Here is a 23,676-nt window from a genome sequence, read left to right as displayed (position 1 = left end):
TTCCGTATAGAGTTTCACGTGCTTGTGTCTTTATTTTTATCTTTGTTGCTCGTATTTATGTGTCTGTAGTACAGTACAGTTGGAGTTGTCGCTTTTTTCGTTTATTACTAAAGAGACGATAAGAACTAAATATTGCTTCTTGTTTGTTGCCGAGGCGATTAGTCACTTTACTTTCCTTCAATTATTTCACTATTCTCAGCTTATTTACAATTTCTTCTCATTTTATTTTTAAACGAACTCTCATGCACGCTCTCTCAATTTTTCATATCGCGCATTTATATTATGTAAGTACTAGCTTCCTCCCTCTTAATTACTTACACGCTTTATTTATACATAGGGATAGTGCGTTTGATGCAGGCAAGGCAGGAAATCGCAGGCAATGTACAGAATGACACGCGCCCCTACGAATTCCGTCGGACGTGGCGGCTTTTGGATACAGACTTTTCTCATTGCTATTATTATTTTTCAGCATACCATCGTTATTCCCTTTATTTTTGCTCTTTCGAAATTACCATTCGGTACATCGCTAATTAAGCAAATCTTAACAGCCACGAGGAGAGTAGCGTGCGTCATAAAGAAAATTTCATCGAGAAAACAAAGTAAGAGGAATAGTTAAAATCCTCTTCACTCGTAGAGAATCTTACAAAATGCCAGTTTTAGTTTTTTTTTTTTCTATTTTGTTTTTTCTGCCGTCTCAAAATTCCGTTTCACCACGTCCAAGTGGGATTCGTACGACTTTTGGGTAGAATAAAAGATATAATATTCGCGAGACACGTGTATTTTCACCAGGACCCGCGTTAGGCTCTCGTACAGTCGATAATATCGATCAATAGCTCCTTGTATCGTTTCAGTCGTCGGAGGGACACGTTGCAAAATACACGACTCTCGCCTGTTTGGCCATTTTAAATATTGCGAGTAATTCGCTACTATAGCGTACACTAAGATCTCTTTTAATTACGTTACTACTTTACCGGCATTCCATAAAATGCCCGAATCGTCCACGTTGCCTGTAACGTATGCGCAGATTAACATAGAGGGGCCTAAAAGAAATTGTTTAAATTTTGAAAAAAAATTTCATGTATTAAATTAACAGGGATTCGTTTTTGTCTGTCATATTATTGAATCGGATTGTTTTTTTTTTTTTTTTTTTTTTTTTTTTCTTAAAGAAACGATTTAAAAAGTAATGTTTTTTTAAGAAAGGGAATTTGTAACCCGTGACACCAAAATCTGTATCGCTATACGTTTTTTTAATGTACATAAGTATAAACGGCCGTTTTTTAAATATATTAATCAGCGATGCGTTTCTTTAAATATAATCATAGAGGAGCAATTCAATTTTCTCTCTCTCTCTCTCGAATATTCATATGCGCATTCTCTCGCTCATACATTCCTCATCATTTCTCGCCCCGTTTTAAATCCTCCGTAATTTGCCGCTCGTTTATTATCAAACGGACGTAAATTCCAGCCTCTATTTGAATCACTGATCTATGAGGATATCCGTTGTGTATCTTTATTTATTAATTTTTCATCTCATTCCTTATAACCTTCGGGTCGCGGTAGTCTGCGTTCAGAGTGACTTGATCAATGAAATATATTGCATGATGCTTAAAATTAATGGAAGTAACGAAATCGCATTAACGGTTAATAACTTACATAGCGGAAGTGCACGAACGACGATTTATCTATTTATAAAAAATCTCTTTGAATTTTTTTTTGTCGTATACAACCTTGCAATTTACATTTGGAAGAAAATGGTACGAAAGAGGAGATCTCTCTCTCGCAGATTCCAATGGTAATCCCATATTTCTTCCTTAAATACGAATGAAGGCAAAAGAAGACATAGAGGACCTCCTTTGGAATTTTTATCGACGCAAGTTTAATGAATGCCTTCACGAATACTGGCTTGTTTTTATTATTATTATTTTTTTTTATTTCAAATACGCACAAAGTTCGCGAATACTTTTAATCCGCCGTAGAAAAAAGATTTGTGCGACATTTTTCTCATAATCGTCCATCATCTCGAAATTATATCGGAAGTCCGGCGAGAATTCAAGAGAAAGATTTACGGGAAGCAGAAGGCGGTCGTTTTTTTTTGTTTCGAACAAGAAAAAATACACCAGTAATATCTAGTGTCGCTGGATGTAAATGTGAAAGATTTTCTTTTTTTCTCGCATCCTTTGGAAAAATTACAACGAACCGTAAAAAAGCCAAGATTCGAAGAGGAAAAAGTTACGAGCGATTTAGACTCAATGGATTCCTTATTGTGATTACTTAAATTTTTTTGTTGTTCTCGATCGTTTGTGTCTTTGTTCCGTTATCGTTTTTGCGTTCGTGAACTCTTGCGAAGGAACCATCGAATGAATACTGATAAACATTGTTCGCACAATTTTCACGTTCGTAATCGCTCCTCGTTATACTCGACTTCTTATCTTTTTTTTTACACTTCCTTCATCTTCAATTCATTTTCGTTCTCTCCCTCCTCAATGACTTGCACACGCGTTTTTCCACTTTCACCCTCGTCCTGGCGCTCTCATCCACTCATGCGCGGAACGATAAGAAAATCGGCGCTTAAAAAAAATATATATTTATATACCTTATTTATATTTACGTTTTCAATAAATTACTTAATAAAACGATGAAGATGAATGCTCGCGTTCAAGTTACCGTGGACGCAGTCTACCGTTCGCCGTATGATTCTACGCAATCGAGAGTCTCACGCTCGTTTTCTTTGCTTCTTTCTTATTTTTTTTTTTGCTGTATTTTCTTTTTTATAAAGTTTCATAAATAAGAGCTTTTAAGTTACCTTTTTCTTTAAATTATTGAATAATTAATAATAATGTTAGTATATACAGGTACAGGTCTCGTAGAGTTGCAGTCGTGTCGTCACTGGTTTTCATTTTTTTTTTGTTTTTTTTTTCATTCTCAATAAGTGGCGGGTGCCGACAAAATCCGCCAGTGTTCTTTCATCCTCTCTTGTTTCACTCTCTTTTTCTTTCTCTTTCCTCTTAATTCGCCCGCGTTTCACTTCGCAGCTAGAGACGATGTGTCATGCGCGAGGAGAGTCTCTCTTTCTGTATCAGAGTTCATCCTTATGATAGGAATAAACGAAGAGAAAAATAAAAATAAAATAATGCACCGAGCACGAGAAAGAATATTTCTTTTCTTTTCTCTCTCTCTTTCTTCTCTCTCTCTCTCTCTCTCTCTCTCTCTCTCTCTCTCTTCTTCCCTTCATCCGTTCTTTATCACGAGACACAGTCCTCCTCGCGCATCGCTCCCGCCATGAAAATCGTGAAACATTAACAATAAGAAACAAGATTCCTTGTTTATTATTTAGGAGCTAATTAAATAACTTTCTGAAATTGCACGTAAAGTCGAGGATCCGATAAAATAGTTTATCGTCCAAGCAGCTACACGAATAAGTTCCAAAGGATCTTGCGCCCAATTGTCAGTTCAACGATTCAGGCTGTAGGGCGTTAGAAAGCCAGAGTCTCGAGCCCTTAAGTACACTCGATAATGTGTGGCTGTGACGTTTCTATGACGCTCGGTCGAGCGACAGGATTTTCGAGATTGTGAAGTGACGTCGAGTGCGGACCATGCGCCGACCCGTTGCGCCTTTCATAATTCTCAATGTGCTCCAGCTCGCATTCCTTCGGCATATTGGCTGTAAATGGATACGAAGAATAGCTTATGACTTAATTGACCTTGATAAATTTTTCTACCAATCTCATATAAAATTATTAAATCCGACACTTACCGACATTCATGTCCGGACCGTATTCGTAGTAGGTCGGCGAACCAACTGCGGCAGCCAATGCGAGTTCATCCTCAATATTATTGGGTCTGCAGCTGGTGGTTTTCCAGTGCGTCCTGAGCCCACTGGCGCTTATGTACTTTTTGTCGCATCCTTGACACGTGTAGGGCCTCTCGTTCGTGTGCAGCCTCTTGTGCAACTTCAGATGTACAAACTGCGTAAACTTGGCCGGACAGAGGTCACAGGCGTAGGGTTTCTGACCAGAGTGAAGTCTCAGGTGAGTCTTGAGATTCGAAGTGGAGCTGAACCTCTTCTTGCATATCTCGCACTGATGTGGCTTCTCGCCTGTAATTAATAAATAATTATTCCGATGACAATTCGATTCAAGTAAAAGCTTCGACTATATCCCAGTGACTTACCTGTGTGCACGAGATGATGCTTCTGAAGATGGGCCAGTTGCGTAAAGCTCTTGGTACAGACGTTACACTTGAAGGGCCTCTCGCCGGAATGGGTCCTGAGATGAACCTTGAGATTGGACAGCTGACCAAATGTCTTACAGCACACGTTACACTCGTAATGCATCTTCCCGTCCTTTTTCTTCAGTGGATACGGAAGAGAGCGGTAACCTCTTGACCCTTGAGAGTTGGGACTCAGGGAACCACTTTGCGAGCAGCCATGATCGTCCGGTGACAATGAACTGGCTGGTGAGTATCTGTTTATAGAGGCATTGGTAATCGTAAGTCCCGGATGATGTCCCAGGTGAAGATTGTGCGTGCCCGTGATAAGGGCTTGATTGCTGTCCATCTGCATCGTCGAGGAAGTTGGCAGCTGATGAGAATCCAGTCTCCTGTCGTTCCTATCGTAAAGATGATTGCCCGTTGGAGTCGGCGAGTACGCAGTGTTAATTGACAACGGAGCATTGTGGTGCAACGTGCTGCTCTGATGATAAAGATTGTACGGGTAGGACGGCGATTGTATCGGGGATATAGGTGAGACACTGGAATTTGCATTCATGTAGATACTACTGGAGTCACTCGGCATCGGGGTGATACTGGCGTTGGTATAGAGGATCGTGGTGGCTGGTGATGGACTTTTTGATTTTCGTTGCTTCAGCAGACCACCGGGTGTGGACGAGTGAAGACCGCTGGTGGAGGAGAGGACTGTACTCGAGGAGAGGACGTTGCTACCGGGACTGCTTGAATGTATATGAACAGGACTACTGGAGTGAAGACTTCCGGTATTGCTACTGACACCGGTACTGGAGTGGAGATTTCCCGAGCATGGATGCACCAGGTTACCGGATGATCCTGTGCTCGAGTGCAGGTTACCCGAGCTGGAGTGAATTATTGAACCGGAACTCGAATGCAGATTCCCAGGACTCGGAAGCAAACCGCTCGTCGAGTTCACGATGTTCGACGCTTCCGTTTGCATCGGTAGATTCGAGCTGGAGTCTGGACTGCATGGTAGGATGTTCCCGTACCTGTGGGACTTCTTGTACGAGTAGGCCATCTCCGTGGGGCTGGACGGTGGTGGTGTTACTGAGTCCACGTGGCTCATGTGATTACCAGAATGATTATTGTTGGTGTTGTTGTTACTGTCTGTATTATTGCGCAGGAGTATGTTCTCCAGGATGCTACTGGAATTGGTCAAGTACGGTGGTCTACCACCGGGTATCGGCAAAGACGTAGCCTTAGCTTCCGATTCGTAAAATGGCTTCTTATCAGTCATCTCGTCCTCGTTCGAGGAGGAGAGCACCGTGTTCTTCTGAATCACCATCGGCGATACGGGTTTCTGCACTTGAATTTCCGGCGTGACAGCCCCGCTCGACAGCTCCTCCTTCTCCTTAATGTTCTCCATGTTCTTCGTGAAGTTGTTATACGTCTTCGTGATCTTTATCTTCACCTTTCTGTACTCGTTCTTCGCCGCGCTGTCCTGCTTCAGGACCTCGTTGCTCGAAGTCTTTGCATTCTTACTGAAGTCCAGGACGTAGTTGTTCTCCGAGTCGGATTCGCTGGACTCTTCCGGCGGTGTCAGGATCTCGTCGTGGTAGCCATTCGAATGGTAACCCTCGTCGGATCTGACCGAACCGTCTGTCGGGGTCATCTGGGAACGCCTCTCGTAGATGCTCGACTCCTTAAGCGGCGTCGTTTCGACCACCGGTGGTATTTCCGCTGGTATCGTCGATTGTTGTACCTGTTGTCCTGAAAGTTTTACAGTCGGTCTTAGAAAACTTATAGTATGATTTTATTCTCATTGAAATGTGAATAAAAATTGAAAAATTTTTGTACAATTTTTTTTTATGGGTTTTCACTTACTTATTCTCTGAAGCATTAATTCGCCAGTCAAAGGGTAGTTGAGCCTTTCCGCAAATTCTCGACAGTACCAAACGAGCAATTCTTGATTTGGCAATATCGGTTTTATGGTGTAAAAGTAGATGTTCATCTGCGATGTGAAGTCATTGAAAATTATAGTGAAGAGTTGCGTTTATAGACGTTCTAAAAATTGATTTTCTTACCTTATATTGACAGGCAATGAGATTTTGTGATTCAGAGGAATAAGCTGGATTAACGTATCGCATCCAGTTTGACTTCTGTACGTCATAGCCATCAATATAATAGAACAATTCATTGTTTTTGTATACCTGTATACAATATCGTTATATTAATCATCATTGGACTATTGGCGTATAATTAATCAGTGATCATGTACAGTGGTGAGTACAGTCGATTAAAAAATTTTCATAACTATTTTCTTACCCTCCAGAAATATTTTCGATTCGCATCAGCCGGTACTGAATCCTTCGTGTAAACGTGTCCTACCAAAGGACCGAAACGGGTCCCTTTAGGTATGTAACTAGTACTCCACACGCCCAGTACCTGAATTACGCAAAAAATGGATTTTTATAATACTAAGAAAATGATTAAAAAATGTAATTAGATTAAAGATGTATGCCAGCCATGTATTCATAAGTGCATCAAGGCAATAAGATACTGTCTTACCGTTCGCATTCGCGTACAGAGTAAAATGTTCGCACGTGAGGCGTATGCGACAAAAAATATATAAATACACATGAAATATAGAAAAAGACAATATTTACCAGTAAAAATGACTAATTGCTTTACATAAATTACCATTCAGCTTTATTACCATACGTTGGCGTATCAAAACCAATCCCTACGCAAAGAGCATTAACGAGATGAAAATTAGAATTAATCGACATCGAATAAGAAAGTTAATATAAAAAATTATTCCTGAAACTCTAAATTACATTCGATATATTTTACTATTAAAAATTCTCATTATTACCAATCGTCTAATTAATCAATGAATAACACAGCTAACGAATCGACCCATCGGCTAGCACGCAAAGGGGCAAGATCGTTCAGCCATTTTGAATTTAACCGATTTTCAAGGTCAAATTATCTTCACATAATTATATCCCAATTGTATACTGTTCGGATTAATAAAAAATATTGTAATTTTTTTTTCTTCTCATCCGTCAACAGCCAAACGATCATGCTTAATACGAATTGGTCGATTGTCGCCGCGACTCTCACCAAGGACGGTTCGAGAAAGGATTCTGTTGTAGAGGAACGTACATCGTTGAGTGCCTGGGAGGGTTTCAGGACGAGATTCCTGGGTAAGGACGCCTCAGCTCGATTCGGATCGTTCGCCGATGCGGCAACATCCGGTACCAAGTAGACTGCATGCTGCTCGAATTCCTCCTCCCTCAAGGTCGCGTGATCCCACTCGCTCGACTCCATTCTTCCCTGCAACCAAGTATAACGGGAAAATGAGATACGAAGAGTACGAGGAGGATGAAAATAAAGGTAAAAGTACAAGGATAAAAATGGATATATTCTTTTAGGTATTTTATGAGCGTCCGAGTACTACGAGATTTTATGGACCCGAGCGACTGACGCGTCTTTCAACTTTCGTCGAAGAAGATGGACAAAAATGAAGAACCAGACAGCTTCGCTCTTACGAAGGGCGTCTTACTGGTATACTAGTACTGCTACCAGTAGGTAGTCTACCTAGTATTACTAGATACTATATAGTAGTACTAGTACCATTTACCACTTGGGTTTCTAGTACGGGGCCGATTGCGGTACTTTTCGATTTTTCCAACTCGGTTTCTATTCATATTTCTAACGGTACCGATACCGACTGACTGAATCGTGCAATCGTTATGTGGGACGTAAATGTTACATGGGCGTATTTGGGCCCTAGGAATTCCTTCATCATTCTTATATCCCATAATTATGTCACTGACACTAGACGATCGTTTTGTCTGCTTCGAATGATAATGCACAATAGATCAATGACCATTTTCTAGTTACTTGGTACAGAAAGCTTAAGGATGATTTCGAGGATCACATTTCGTTGTAATTGTGATATATACCTCTTGCGAAGCAATTGAATTTTATCCCATTATTTAAAGTCGTTGTTACGGGGTGTCACTTTTCAATTAGTAAAATGGGTCTGCGTGGATTTCTTTTTTTTTTTACCGAAATTGAAAACGTTGTTAGCTGCTTTTTTTTTTAAGTATTCTTCAGTTGTCAATAACAATTGAATTTATTATAATTGCTTCCACGAAATCATCCCCTTGAATAATCGCTTCAACAGTGAAAAGTGAAGTAGCTCTTACGATTTGGCGATGGCGGCGGTGTGGTGCACGCTTTAATACCGCGAAAGTGAAACCCGTCCACGCATTGATCGGTTGCAGGGGATGAGATGGAGGATTTACACTCCTAAGACCATCCCCCCTCGCCCCTAGATTTTCTTTCTACCCCCTTGCACACAGCACTTCCTCACCTTCACGTATATATAATACGGCACTTCAATACTCCGTAAATTTTCAATGGGAACGAATAGGGTTGAACAAACTCACACCTCCCCCCTTTTTTTCCGATTGTGCGTCACTTCCGTATAGCCACCCCCCTTGAACACTTTTTCTTATTCACACCCTACAACTAATCAGCACCACACTGTACAGTAGTCGAAGAAACATGTACGGTGATTACGTATATTTTTCTTCCTGTAATTTGACAGGGAAGAGAAAACCACCCTTATTTCTTTGAATTTAAATTTCATATATTACAAGAGGCTCTTTAGTTATTTTTCGAGGATTTTTTACGTTTCTCTATATCTTGAGAAAGGAACCGGCCTCACGCCAGAATCTTTTGACACTGATCACTATCGAGTCATCGCAGATGACTCGTGGGCAAGTTCGTGCGATTTCGGTTTAAGAGATCATTGATCTCGGTTCGATCACTAGCGCTGAGGAGCCTCGTAGCCAGACAAGTTCGTTCTGTCCACTGGACGATTATAATTTTATTTGTTTATTCGGTCCCCCGACTGCTGGCTATCGATTAATTTGTATTTTTATCAGCACCGTGTTTATGCTATCACTAGATTTTTTTCCGGTTATTATAGAGAATCCAATTTTCGTTTCTTCTACGATCACGAGAATTCTTTTGCCGTTTTTTTAAATATCTTTTTACGTAATCCTGTAATTTTTCAAGGAGATCGAGGCGTACGTCATTGTTTTATAACTCGCGATTTTTAATCGGCCAGTCTCGCGCGCTTCAGCGCGATTCCGGTGCAACGATGTGCCGATTTTTTTGGACATTTATCCGGGCGAGACGTGCGATCGATTACTGCCGAACCACTTTCGAGCACTATCGATTATCACGACATGAGAGCGCCGTCTTGGGATTGGAGAACCCTAGTCCTTTATCGTTGCCCTTTTGACTTCTACTTATCACGCACGATATCAAAATTGTCTTTCTTGTCGGTGATTTTTTTAGGGTAAATTTAACGGGAGTCACTGTACACGATTTTTTGTTGTGATTTCATTTATTGTTTATTAATAATTGTCAACATACACTGAGCAAACGACTCACGGTAGTACTGATCGAGATTTTTTATAAATTCGTTTCATCGAAATTATGTTTTCCTTTTTTTAATTTCAAATTTCTTTTTCTCAAAGGAAATAACGAACTTCACTGATTTTCTCTCTAGGAACAGTTCAGCCTCGTGAGGAAGTCGACAGTTCAGAAAATTCGTATCGTCAAAGCACCGTCTCGAAGCACAGTAGGAACCCGACGTCAAAAAAGGATAATTAAAAAAAAAAGAGTATTCAAAATTTTGTCACGGCAAAGTCAACGCTGTAAACCCAAAAAAAATGAAAAAGACGTTACCAAGTAACCGCGATGAAAAAATGTCCAAAAATTCACACAAGCCCCATCGTGACCAAAAGCACAAAAATCGTATTCGTCAATTACTGAAAAAAAATCGTCTAGACCGCTTAACGATCATTCGAACATGGAATGATGTGAAACAAATAAAAAATATATCACCGCAGGGACTGTCGAGATAGTAGGTACAGCACTTATGTTATACAGTCTATAATTGTGATCTTGAAAAATCGATCACCAGTACATATACATATGTACCGATTGTCATTCTCGATCCGATCACAACTCTCGCACAAGGTCTTCCGGTATGGAGTTCTGATATCGCGTAAGCTTTTTTATCTTTTCGGGAAATTGGGTGAAACGCGAGGTGTGTTTGCGGATGGCACAGTGTAGAACTCGGGAAGGCCTGACCTAGCCCAACACGAGTCGGCTTGGCTCGGCGTTCCTGTCGTTGGTATTGGTGGAGGAGGCGTTCATACACGCTTGTGCCAGCAGGCTGGCAGACCAGAGCAGCCAGAGGTGGTGCATTTCTCTGCGCTGCGCTTTCGATCGACCCGTTGCCAGAGTCTCGCCATCTCTCTTCATCGAATACTCCCGTCTCTCTTATCATACTCTCCAAGCCTATCTGCGTCCCTGTCCTCGTCTCTTAGCCGAGAGAACGAGAAGTGACGATAATGGTATCCTTGTCGGTTGCACTTCCTACATAGTTTCCTCTTTCTCTCTCCTTCGTTTGGTTCCCTATCCTTTTTCACCTTGCATTTCCGTTTTCCTACTCTCTCGCCGTCCTCGCTGTCCTTCTTCACGTGCATCGTCCCTACCTCTCCTACCACTAATACTCCTACTGCTACTTGTATGGATTACCGTGGTTACGTGTGCCGCCAAACCCCCATTTTGTAGACGTGCCACGGGGGCATGCGCCGATTCTGTTTAAACAGGTAGTAATCGCTGTAAAATAATTCTTTAAAGTTTTTTTTAAGATTACTTTAATATTTTGTCATTTAAATAACGTTGTTTGCACTGGCATGAATATTGAGTTTTTACCATTTTTCAATGGAGTATAGGACGTTTATACTGGAGAATTTTTCGAATCGAGGTAGTGCGAAAAGATTTCTGGGTAAGGCGTCGTGGTGCCGGTGACGCTAGAGACGCTACTGCCGCTGACAACTATCTATAGATCTTGTGAATTTAAAAATTCTTTTTACGGCAAGAATTTACTTGGGAGTTGTGTATATTTTTATTGAGGACTGTAGACGCGATGTTTATTCGATTGATTGGAGGGTTCGTTGACCTTGAGTATTGGTTAATCAGTTGTTTAGAATTTTTGAGGTTATGCGTCAAGCCTGTTCTACCTGTGGATACGGTAGACTCACTTTATGGCTAGCTACTCGTATTTCTCTAATAGCGTAATAGAAAATTGTGCGAGTATCGCGGACACACGGTATATAGATTCTTGCGTGGCTTACGGGTCCATGGTCTATGTCAGAGTCATGGTCACAATAATGGGAACCCCCTTCACTTTGGTTCGACTTGGTTTTGCCTGGGTACATCATCATCATCATCGCCATAGCACTTGTCGCCGTTGCGATTGGTTTAGCTGATGTGCCAACGAGTGTGACCGCTATAGCCATTTGGGCATCAGGCCCAGAAGGTCGATGAACTCAACTGGGACCATGAACGATTCATACCGATTTTAGAACCACGGCCATTGCCAAGACTGTTAAAATCTATAGCCTGAACCATTACCATTGCCAGAGTCTAATCCAGGTTGGAGTGGGGCCTGATTTTATCGGTCCCAGCCGGTTGAGGCTACACTGCGAAATTAACGTGGCATCGTTGCGAACCGGCCCAATCGCTTCGTGTTAACGACCGATTGGCTCGAGCGTTAAGAGACCCAAGCGGAAACGTCATTCTTATCGGGAAATTTCATCTAAAAGGCTTTTAAGTCTGAGCAATGGCGAATCGTTTGATAATGGAAAATTGGGATTGGCTGTAATGGCTGACGGAAATTCCAGGAGACTGGATCAAGATTCGGAATTATCCTTTTTGGAATAATTCACCGTGATTTCCGGTCTAGGAAGTTTTGCGTGTTTTATATTCTTATTGGCTTCTATGTCCCCTTCTGTCCCCTAATTTTTTAATACCGTACCCAATTACCGTTATTCGTGGAATTTTTCAAAGTCATCTTCCAACGAAATATTTTAACGATCATTTAGTTACTTAAAAGAAACGACCTTCGCTCCGGAATTTCACTTTTCGACGAATGGATTATTCAAGAGGAGATTACTCGACGTCGATTCCTCGTACGCTAGATCCTCTGTGCGAATCGGTGACGTGCCCTGACCCAGTTGTCATCGTCAGGTCGATGATCTTTTTCGCCATAGTAATAACCATCGTACCACATTGATTTTCTATAGACCTTTTCCTCAGGCAGTGACATTAATTATCTCCCAACAAGGATTTCCCATAGGAAGAGTATCGACTGTCACAAAAAAGTATCTATCACCATTTAATATTGTATTCGGATCAACCGAACCAGACAAAGAAAACTTCGAAACCGTATGAAAAAAATCAACTAACAAATAAATCTGTTAATCGAAATAAACAAATCAATAAATTTTTGAAATCACCTTTAGTTGTCATTTCGATATCACTACTGTAGCACAATCACCCGTAATAACATCCTATAGATATTCAAAGAGACCCTTCGGTACCATAACATACCATAAATAAAAATATAAAAAGAATCTATAGAGTGACACACAAGTAAGGATAACGAGGAGTCAAAGCGAAAGATAACCATAGCCAACAACATTCAGATGAATCGAGATAAATATGACCTGAGAAATCGAGTTACGTCGAGCTACACTTATTATCCCACAGTGCACTGTACATAAAGCCGATCCGAGAGGAGCACCAAACGGAAAAGCTAAAATGTAAACCGGAAAAAGGCAAGGGGGCAAGTGAATTAGCGAAGTGAGTTTGCTGCCCAAGAAACTCACTCCATTCCTTTCCATCGTTCGTCGTACCTTTCCTACCTTCTTCGTACTCTCGTATAGCGGCGGCCCGAAGAAAGAAGGTCTCTCCCGGTCATTGTCCCACTTGGGAGTCAGCTTGGACTTGGACTTGGACTTGGACCGAGTCCGAGTCGATTCTATGAGCCATGGCGAAGTAGGTAAATAATATGGGAGTCCGATACCTAACGCTTTGGATATTAAAAAATTAATTAATGATCTATAAATCCCTAACTAGTAAACGAAATGCGTGATCTGTATTATCTGGTACAGCTCACCTTGTTTCAGCTCTTGAGTACTTTTTTTCATATGTATATGCTGAATGGTGGTTTAAATATTACAAGGGAGAGGGGACTGACGTTCGAAACCGAAAAATCACCGAATAGATACGTCACTCGACTAACTGTACATATATGTAAACGCTAGTATCGAGGGTATATATATACATACACGTGACACGTATGTCGTGCCTGTACGTACACATAAAATTGTGTCCCCATGTACGGATCCAAAGTACGGTCAGTTGGGCCTGGCCAAAAGTAAAACCGAATTCTTTTTCATTTGTGTCAGAACGTGTGGGTTATTATTGATAAAACTTTTAATTTACATGCGATAGTTTTTATGCATTTTATTGAGTATATTAAGGATTATTTATATAATTTTGGGACTTAAATTTTTATTAAGAATTTTTTCATCGCTGAACTTCTTTAGAAGTTCTAAACAAGAGAAGATTTTTACGAATAAATAAATTAATTAATTAAAAATACATATATATATATATATATACCAATGCGCAAGATACTTTGGGTCTGATTTATGACGTCATAGCTCGATGCTATTTGCTCATCGGTCGCTGCCTGCTACCTTAAGCATGTAAGGCCCCTCAGATGATGGTGCATGATTTTGGCAACACGTGTCGAGCCTGATAGAAATTAGACCTTGAACTGGCCTGTACTGATATTCATAATTCATTGTGGGCTGGGACCAGACTCCCAAGCTAGAATATATCGTAGGTGGAATATTATAGCAGGACCCCATTTAGTAAGGGGAACGTAACGTGGTATCGTGACAATATGACTAGAGTCGTCGATGTTAGGGTAGGTAAATCACGTATGATGAATATGGTAGGATTCTAATAGTCGTTTGTTGGATTGAAAAAAAAAACTTTATGACGTCACGATAATTCAAAATACGAGGTCAAAGTATCTATGAACATTCGACGGACAGTGCTGTTGTGTTGCGTAACAATGGTACGGCCTAAGATGGCAAGGAAGAGAGAGAGATATATATATATAGAGAGAGACGGAGAATGAAGAATCGACGAAGAAAAAAAAAGTTCGAATATATATCGAGATGTGTTGCAAGTATCTCGCGAGGGCAAAGCCATCGTCCTGGCCGCCGAGCCAGGATACTTCGTATCCAAGTGGAGAACGTTAAATGAGTTCATTGACCCGAATGTGCCGAAATGATTATAACAGTATACGTATACCACAGTGGGTACCTAATAGTTCGGCCAAGTGAAGGGGAAGGCCCTGAATTTTTGAGTTCGATTCTCACTCGAGGACCGAGTCAATGGGTTTTTCTTTTTTAATTCTGCGTGCCAAAATACTTTTTTTACATACGAGAACCTCTCATTCTCAATAGCGATCGAGAAGTCATGTATATTCTTATGACAATTTGTTAAAGTCTAATGATACATGATAGCAATTATGAGTTGAAGAAAAAAATTTTTTTAAGATAACTTTTTTTTTGGCTATTTTTGTAAATTGAATGAAGAGAGAAAGATTTTTTTCGATTTCATATAATATCGTTGCTACTGAAAGAAAATGGCGGATAATTTATTCGGTGCGTATAGATAGCATCTATAGCGTATACGAAAGCTTGGCTGGCAAAAGTACAAGTGGTAACGTGGCGTGCCGTGTCAGATGGTCGCTTATAGTCGAGTAGTCGGAGTAAACGGCGCTTCGTACGTGCGACCGCTTTCAATGGGGCACGTTAAGTAGTAGAACGCCGACACGGGCAGACGTGCGAGCGAGTTAGATGACCGCTATATCATTTCGCTACCGGCTCGGTTAACCGTTGGGTTATTGAACCCGACTCTCTTGCGCTGCATAACCCATTTTGTAATAGCACACTTTATTTAACCGGCACACGCGGTACCCTCGCGGCCCAGGTCATCTTTAAGGGAACCTAAAATCTTACGATATTGAATAAATATACATGTAAAAATGAAAAATCCAAATTTTTAGTGTATCGAGTAAAAGACAAATTTTTACAGAATTTGAGAAAAGCGCAATAAATTTCGATTGAAAAAAATTTTCGTATGTCCAACAATACACGTTTTTAAAAAAAATGTTGACTTGTCGGCAAAGTAGAAAATTTTCGTAAATGTAAAATTTCCTTATCATTCTTACCAACGTCTTTTATTTATCTCGTGGTACGACTTTCATACTTTTATGGGAAATCTCTTTTCTTTGATAAATTCCTTACTGTGCCAAGTTAACTACGTTTAAAGAGACCGATTCGTTACTCTCTATTACCTCGAGTAATATTCGTGTCGACGTCCTCCTTCGCGATGCCGAGCGTCAATTTTTGAAAAGAAGATGGAACGTACACATTGAGAGGAAGAGCGATAAACTAGCGAGTAAAGAAGGAAGGTAGAAGGAGAAGGGATAAAAAGGCGCAGTCGCGTCTTAAAAGTCGCCACGCGAAAAGCATACCAGGTACTTTTCTGTCTCTCTCTGTTCCTCTCTCCTTCGTTCTCTCTCCCTCTCTCTCTCTCTCTCTCTCCGTCTGTACTTTCTAACCCGAACGAAACCGTTACTCTTTAGTGTCTCTAGTCTTCCGTTCCAGCGCTACCGCGAAACCTCTTGCTTTCCGCCATTATTAAATGGAAAATGAACGAGGAGCGGATAATCGAAAAAGGATGCGCTTGGCAATTTAAATCTAAAGACCCTGAAATAAAATAAAGCCGAGTTCATTTATTTCCGCATTGAGCTGAGCTAACTCCAATGTCAATGCCAGTGTCGCCCTTTCACCTTATATAACGTATAAATATGGCAACATTACTGACTCATGCATATTACCAGATCGCCGTAAGCTTCTCTTCTTACTATTATAAGCAGGTGAATGATCGTTATAGTTATCAATCGATTAATTGAATATCAATTGATCGATTGATAAATATAACGTATAAATATGGCAACATTACTGACTCATGCATATTGCCAGATCGTCGTAAGCTTCTCTTCGTACTATTACGAACAGGTGAATGATTTACAGATACCAATCGATCAGTTGAATATCACGAGTAGAAAAGAAAGCAAAATTTTACAAAACAGTCAATCAATTATTTAACGCATCTTCAATGCCGTTCCCACGAATAACTACGGTAATTCAATCAACCAGATATACCTAGAGAGCGGAAGTCGTGAAATCGAATTGCGATCGATCGCCTACATATTTTTTCTTCTCCGTAGCCTCTTCGCGAGTCTCTCAAAGGCTATTGGTCTAGATTCGCGCGGTGCGTCCGTCACCTGACCGGAAATGGTCCCAAGAACAAAACTGGGTGACGACCAAACTTCGCGACATTTTTCAATGCAAATTATTCGGGATCGTCATCACTTAATCGATGATTCATTTCGTATAAAAAAAATTTCATCCAATTTCCGTAACATATTTTCGCCACTGTTTAATATTTCCAAATCTTTCATCTTTTTTATTTGTTATCAATAATTAGTCATTTCTCTATTTTAATTATTTCAACAAAATATATTTCCTGATCTAGTTTTTTTTTACTCGGACTCGCTTGCCGCTCGAACCCCTCACTAGCTATAGGCCATAGCTGGCAAGGCTAAAGTGAAGCGATGTGAAGTGAACGGAGGGAATCTCACGGCTGACGGCTGGCCGTGACTTTACTCAACTCAGGCGGCACTCGGGCCGGCGCAACGCGTCAATGTAGAACGGTCATTGACTCCGTGGTCGCCTCTGTACATACTCGGTAACCACAAGTTCCCTCGTCCGTACGCGCCTCGCGAGTATCCATGACTTTCGTAGAGGCCTTCTTACGACAAACGAGACACCCGTTGGATGGATTCGCAATTCCGTGTAATACTTTGGAGTTTAGTGGACAGGGAAGGAAACCGATCACCGGATGATTATCGATGCCCGTTCGATACCGTCTCGTGATGCTTTATTTAGGAATTCAAGAAATACTTACAGCCACTGAGAATTTTACGAAACTACACACACAAAAAAAAAGGATCGTAATGAACTGTACTTCAATTGTTTTTCCTTTCCTTTCAAGCATTTAAGTAGAAACCGTAAAATATTTTTTGAACCCTAAATTTTTTAACTAAATGATTTTTCGATTTCATTCAGGTATGTTGCAATGATTTTTTTCTTTATTTTACGATTTTTAATTTTATGATTCTACTGTATTAGTCGTGTTCGGCGTTTATTATTTATCTTGTCAATTTGTATCTTGTCTTATATGACACCTGGTATACTGTACTACGGTTATCGTTACGGTAGTGCGTAATACTTTGGAGTTTAATGCTCAGTGTGGGGATTCAATGTGTCATTTTTGCTGGGACAACCGGAAAGTTACGACGTACGGTACTTTTGCAGTGCATCTCGCGTACAGATCAAATAACTATTATCCCTAACGCATATATATATATATATATATATATATGTATACATATACACACAGCAAATGTCAGCAACAAAATAGCTATAGTTCAATTCGCACAGTGATACTATTGATTTCGATGAATTTTATGTCCACTTATGTTACCCGTTTTACAGTTCCTGATGGAGGTCTTTGCCAGTATCAATAAAAGAACTATAGGGATAAAACGACGATAAAAAAGAAAAGATTACAGAAGACGAAGAGAGAAAAAATCTCACTGACCGCGCGAAGAGTAAGACGAGGGACTCTCCTTGTATCTCCTTTCGAGATTCAAATAGAACGTGGCGGATCTGGATAACGGGAAATGATCCCACGGGACAAGGACCTTCCGCGAGGAAGAATCCTTTCTCGCGATTCTCCCCGAAAAGTGCAATGACCGCTCCAATAAATCCGTAGCTAACCTTTTCCATTCCCCCACTCCGCGCTCTTCGCTGCTCCCACCCCAAAATCATTACATACGCTGAAGTTTGCAATGACCGCCGCTATGAACTGCGCCGGTATACCGTTATGTCACATTAGTAGGCACCTGCAGGCGCCATTACCCTCTCCCTCATATGTGGCATTCTTTGAGGAGAAAAAAGAGAGAGAGGGAGAAACTTCGAAATTAAATATTTCATTGCATACTATACTGACGGTAACGAAATTATCTATTGGAGTGTAAATAAAAATTTTTTGGAGTAAACTTATACTGAGATATCCTGTAGGTTATGGAATTGTCCCTAGTATTAAAACTATGGAGCCGCAAGACGTGCAACACCTGGGCCCGTATGGGTTGACTAGTAGAAATGAAAAAAAAAGGTAGCCGTAGAAAATGGTGGCAAAAATCGATGAGGTACCTAGTTACGTGGGTACCGTCGACTCCTGTAGGAAGCAGTGGGCGCTTTTCTTCAAGGCAGATAGTGGCATCCTTCCAGCTAACGGGATTATGTGCAGCATCCACGTTTCAGTTAGCCCGGAAGTGCGGGAAAGGGGGTATCGAGTATGGGTGAAGAAAGAAAAAAAAAGAATAGAATGGCAAGGAGATAGAGAGCGAGAGAGAGAGAGAGAGAGAGAGAGAAAGTTAAAAGAAAATGATGAGGAAGAGAAAGAGAGAGAGAAATGAAAGAGAAAAACGAGAACGATGCACTTCCTGCTCGTTTAAAGAGCTCGTTTCCGTTCATCCCGCGATTCTGGTGAGGCGCTGCAGTCTTTTTCAGGGTTTGAAAAAAAAGGAGCCACGTTTGGAGGCTCGATAGGGTGGTTTTAAACTACCCCCCTCTGACTGACTGTATATTGCCTTGAAATTCAAGGGATAGAAAAAGCGATTTCCTTTCCCGTTACTTTCTTTCATCCTTTCGCACTTTATCACCCTCTCGCTCTTTGTACTCTTTAGGAGAAGGAAAGAGAAAAAAAAGGAACAGAAAATTGTGAAATAAGGTAAAGTAACTAGAAAGTGATGGTAGGGAGAGAAAAAGTTATTTAAAAAAATACTACAATGCTACTGCTGTCTTTAGAATGTTCTTGGGCCTTATTGGTACCTACGTATATATAGATATAGCATTACTCTGTTCGCCTCCGATTATACCGTTTCGAAACGGTCACTAAAGAAAGTCACGGTTTTGCTAGTGATTTTTCGTAAGACAGTTACAGGGAACGAAGAGGCAAGTTGTGACCGTTATGTCATATTAGGAAATACGTGTGTTTAACGGTGTCTTCTCTATGGTCCGCCTGACTGCCGTACCTTCTCCTGGGGCCCAAAACGAACACGAGGCACTCTTGGGAAAGGGGGCCCTATATGGGTACTACCGAACAGGTTTCTATCACGAGATCTATCCTGTGGGAGATCATTGCGTGTATAGCGGGAGGAGCTGGGCCCGCAACGCCTCGTGTGAATGGAGCTTAAAGGGCCTTACGCTATTAACTATACACTGTCGCAACGTGTAACGCGAATCCAACCATACGTTACGTACGTATAATTATAACGTAGGTGTATCACGCGACTATAGTAAAGTCGACAATGAACTCAGACACGATAAAAATATAGTAACTGTCAGTCCCATTAATTTTGATTAGAATTTCAAAATCGTATATAATATTAAATCTTGTTTAATCCATTAAAAAATACCTGAATAATAATGGGAGACTTATCGTGCTATGGAGATGATTTTTACGATCTAGTCATATTTAATAGAATGGGCATATATTATGTGTGGATTTTCGATTGTGCTAGGGAATTATAATTATGATTAATGATAATTTTTTTTTTTTTTTCTAACGCATAAAATATTTTAGGTGTATCATGCATAATCTCGATATAGATTTAAGTCATATATATTTTTGGGTCTTAAACAGTCGTTCAATGATGCGGACTGTCCTTGATGGTTCGACGTATTAACTTTTACTATTGTACATCCCAAGGACTTCACATTGACTATGGGCCTGTGATCATCGTGGTATTTTTGGTTATTTCAAAGACTATTCAACTGCATCCAGTATCCCAATGGTAACAAAGGGCCCGTCGGCTTAACTAATCGTCCCAACATGCGATCCAATCAACACGAAGGTCCGTTACCTAACTCAACATCAACTTCATCAGGTATGATATAACACTAGATATTTTCAACAGTTCTACAGTATAATATTTTTCTTCAACCAGAACTATATACATATATACATACATAGATAGTCTATCGTAGCTCGTTATTGCCAGCTAAGACTGGTTCGACCAGTTGCTAGACGCGATGTTCTAGATTAGGAGACGGTAACAGCTATTAAATGTTACTTGATAATTAACCATTATACGATATAGTGATTCACGATGATTGAATCGCGTGAATTAGAAAAGACGACGGAAGTGGCGACACGAAGAAAACAAAGCTGAAATACGAGGAAGGGTCATAATGCGAGAGCCCGCGAAATTCAAAAATAGATAAAACTATTTATACTCAGTATATCAGTATGATTCAATTTTTGTATCTAGATTATCAAGGTTGTGAGCGTCACGTGGCACTTGGCTCGCGTGATGATTCAATTAAACGAGGTATCAATTAAATCCGCATTACTGCGATCTTCCGCCACGCGTACCAACGTTTTAAATCTCTGCGTTAGACCTGCGTGGTATTTCCTACACGCATTACGCAACGCGTGCCGAGCACTTCGAAGTGGGAATTCACGAGAGTTCAGCAATGTCAGGGTCGCATCTTTTTTTGTTTATTATCCTCTTTTCTCTCGTTTCCTTCGATGTCTTTTTCGCTTCCATTACGTTTACCACCCTTCTTTTTCTCCTAGCTGGATTCGTCCACGGTTCGATTTGCAGTTCGCCAGCTGGGATTACGTATTGGAATGCGAAGTGAACGCGGGAAGGATCGATTTGGCTGATTGACCGCCGCAAGAAGAGGTTGATGACACTGAAGTCAACGTGAAGTTGTATGTACGTCTCGAAAGACGATATGTTCACGTTGCTCGTATCAGACTAAAGAAATTGACAGATTTCGTTAAGGATGTCACTGTCGATAAGAAATTTACAGCGAGTTCCTAGCGATCGGTAATACGTAGTCTCGAGAAAATTCTGTCCCCGTTTCCGTGTCAACCGGAAGTTTCTGGAATTATACGAATCGACCTCTCGAAGAACTTTTTTTGATTCAATTTTTCAGATCCTTCCCGCCTTTTTTTTTTAATCGCCAATTGAGGTTAGGATCAGTTAAATATATCGTTAATTTTTCGCACTCACCTCACGAGCTGCCGTCACCAATCTGTCACACGTCACAACTGTCAAAACACACACGAACTCACTACCATCTTCCACACGCGTGCGTTAACGCGTATACGATATCCCGACACTCGAAATTCAAAATAGTCAAGAATAGCTAAGAAGTTGTCACAAGACTGACCAAACACTGTCTTCGATACGAAGTACAAAAATCGACGTTTAATTGTCAAATAAAGTTTGAAAAATTACTTAAGAGATCAGTAATTGCACGATGAACATCACCCGTAAAATTCCAACCGCCTCTAAAACAGTACCTCGGCCCCAAACAATCACCTCGTACAATGTAGAAGAACAACCAGACTGATAAAATCCAGAATAACAATCACGACCGAGCAAGAAGCTCTCTTGTAAAAAGTCAAAAACTTCACGATACCAACTTCCTCTTCTTTGTGAACACACAAACCAAAAAAAAAAAATTAACAGACGACCAGGTACCAATCGGTACCACAAGTCACACACGAATTTTTTTTCCCCCCAGAAAAATATTCAAAAATCTCGCACAACAATTCCCCTGTCAAACAATTCCAAAAAAATGTTGGAAAAATCAAATGTCATATATATACATACATATATATATAATATATATGTATATATCACTAAATATAAAAGATAAACTCCAAAGTTCTTCGGTTATCCTCACGGCGGAAACGTCGTTGTCCTTAATGAATGGTTGTTTCGAGTAAGCCGCGTGTTTCGAACTGATGCTCTGAAGGTAGGTAGGTATAGTCAACCATCCAACCAACCAACCAACCAACCAGCTAGCCAGTCGGGAAGCAAGGCTGTTGTACAGCTACGGGCACCGGCCACGAGCACAACCACGGAGCACGCTGCGTTCGTCCGTTCGTCCGACCGTCCGTCCTGTCTCTACGTAGCTACGTTCGTTCGTTCCTACGTTCCTACGTTCCTACGTTCGTATGATCGGTACGATCGTCGCTCGGTTCGTTCGTATGTTCCTTCCTCTTCTTCTTCGTCTTCGTCTTCTCTTCGTATGTACCTACGACGTTCTTACGTACGTATACGTACTGGCTACCTTTGGCTCTCTTCTCTTCCCTTTTCTTCTCCTCTCCACTCTTCCGTTCGGTTCAACATTCCCCATCGATAGAAGCAACGGTATTTCGGGATCTTTCGTCTCGCTCTGGACTCTCTGGTTACTGACCTCCGAAAATACGTATAATGCTTCCCTATGGTGAGTGGAGCGACGAGGTAATGGAGAACAGTAGGTGGGGAGGGGACCTTGGGATAGCGGGAAGGGGACGGTAGGGGTCATAGGAGGGGAAGAGGGGGAGGGAATTTCTCGTGGGTAGCGACCATAAGCGACAAAACTCGATTTCGTATAAAATCGTGTAACTGTCTCCGATGTTGTGTGTAAGACTCGAAATATTTTTGGATATTTTTTTTTTTTCGGAAATAATTGTCAGGTGGAGATTTGAATTTTTTAACGGGTACCTCTTTTCTTGGCGACATTTTTAGGTACACGGGGTTAGTGTTATTTAGGATTTTTTTTGTATCCTACTCTTTTTTTGACTTTTGCATTTCTTATTTATTCTTTTATGGTTACTTTTTTTTCGGTCCGAATTGGGACTTATGAAGTGTACTCGTATTGCTAATGTAGTTAAGTATTTCTGGGATACTCGACTCTCTGGTTTCGAAAATGCTGATAATATTTAGGCCAGTGCCATTACCTGTCCCGTGTACCCAATTACGTCTTGGAGGAGTATCATTTTAGCGTTTTTAGCTGTGAAGTAAGGTAACCAATCTGAAGTTAGTTATTCACCAGCTGTACGAAAGAGTCGATTAATTGTAACTCCATTGAATAACCCTCGATTTTTCGAAATTCTTCATTCGCACTTTTTTTTTTGAACAGTCTACGTGGCACGAATCGACCAGCGAGGAGGATTCGGGTCACGACGCACGACGCGTTGGCAACTTCTCGTTCCTCTTCGGTCGCGAAATGCGAATGATCGCTGACGCCTCGCGTCTTGATCGTACATCGTGCACGGTGCCAAAAAATGGGCAGTTCGAATTATTTAGCAAATGAAAAAAAAATACGTCAAATAAATTTTCCACGACCCACGTGGTGAAATAAATTCAACTGATGACATTTAATGACAGCACTTTTGGATATTAAAAAAAAAAAAAAATGGAGGACACGTGGGTGACGAGTATCACTTTAAGTAGACGCGTGGTCGTGTCGTATAATCAAAATCATTGAAAATCAATATACGATGATACTTTTGACAGGCATCAATGTTATAGTAAAATTCTTTGACCTT

General features: G+C 40.7%; 1 protein-coding gene across 4 annotated transcripts; it reads right to left on the bottom strand.

Annotated features, from left to right (window-relative positions):
- Positions 1–636: 636 nt before the first annotated feature.
- Positions 637–22,296, bottom strand: LOC107266168 (uncharacterized threonine-rich GPI-anchored glycoprotein PJ4664.02). 4 transcript variants are annotated; one of them, XM_025083364.1, is made up of 9 exons: positions 22,044–22,296; positions 21,365–21,788; positions 7,309–7,521; positions 6,508–6,627; positions 6,267–6,392; positions 6,067–6,193; positions 4,171–5,952; positions 3,755–4,096; positions 637–3,661 (listed from the first exon to the last, which is right to left on the bottom strand). In XM_025083364.1, exons 3-9 carry the CDS (start codon positions 7,513–7,515, stop codon positions 3,498–3,500), a joined length of 2,868 nt encoding a protein of 955 aa, XP_024939132.1. In that variant the 5' UTR covers positions 7,516–7,521; positions 21,365–21,788; positions 22,044–22,296; the 3' UTR covers positions 637–3,497. The 4 variants fall into 4 exon arrangements, with proteins under 4 accessions (XP_024939132.1, XP_015591864.1, XP_015591866.1 ...); XM_015736378.2 differs by having other exon boundaries at positions 21,365–22,296; XM_015736380.2 differs by having other exon boundaries at positions 7,351–7,521; positions 21,365–22,295.
- Between the last annotated feature and the right edge of the window lie 1,380 nt (positions 22,297–23,676).

Source organism: Cephus cinctus, unplaced genomic scaffold (genome assembly GCF_000341935.2).
Source record: "Cephus cinctus unplaced genomic scaffold, Ccin1 Ccin1_scaffold0299, whole genome shotgun sequence".
Taxonomy (NCBI): Eukaryota; Metazoa; Arthropoda; class Insecta; order Hymenoptera; family Cephidae; genus Cephus; species Cephus cinctus.
The sequence above is the reverse complement of the archived record's forward strand: the minus strand, read 5'-3'. Positions and strand labels throughout refer to the sequence as shown.

Coding starts and splice junctions, on each gene's coding strand:
- LOC107266168 (XM_015736378.2), bottom strand. CDS start 7,515: ATGGAGTCGAGCGAGTGGGATCACGCGACCTTGAGGGAGGAGGAATTC. Junction 6,628..7,308: donor CCTTTCTCGAACCGTCCTTG/GTGAGAGTCGCG, acceptor TGCGTAATTCAG/GTACTGGGCGTGTGGAGTAC. Junction 6,194..6,266: donor TCATTGCCTGTCAATATAAG/GTAAGAAAATCA, acceptor TTCACATCGCAG/ATGAACATCTACTTTTACAC.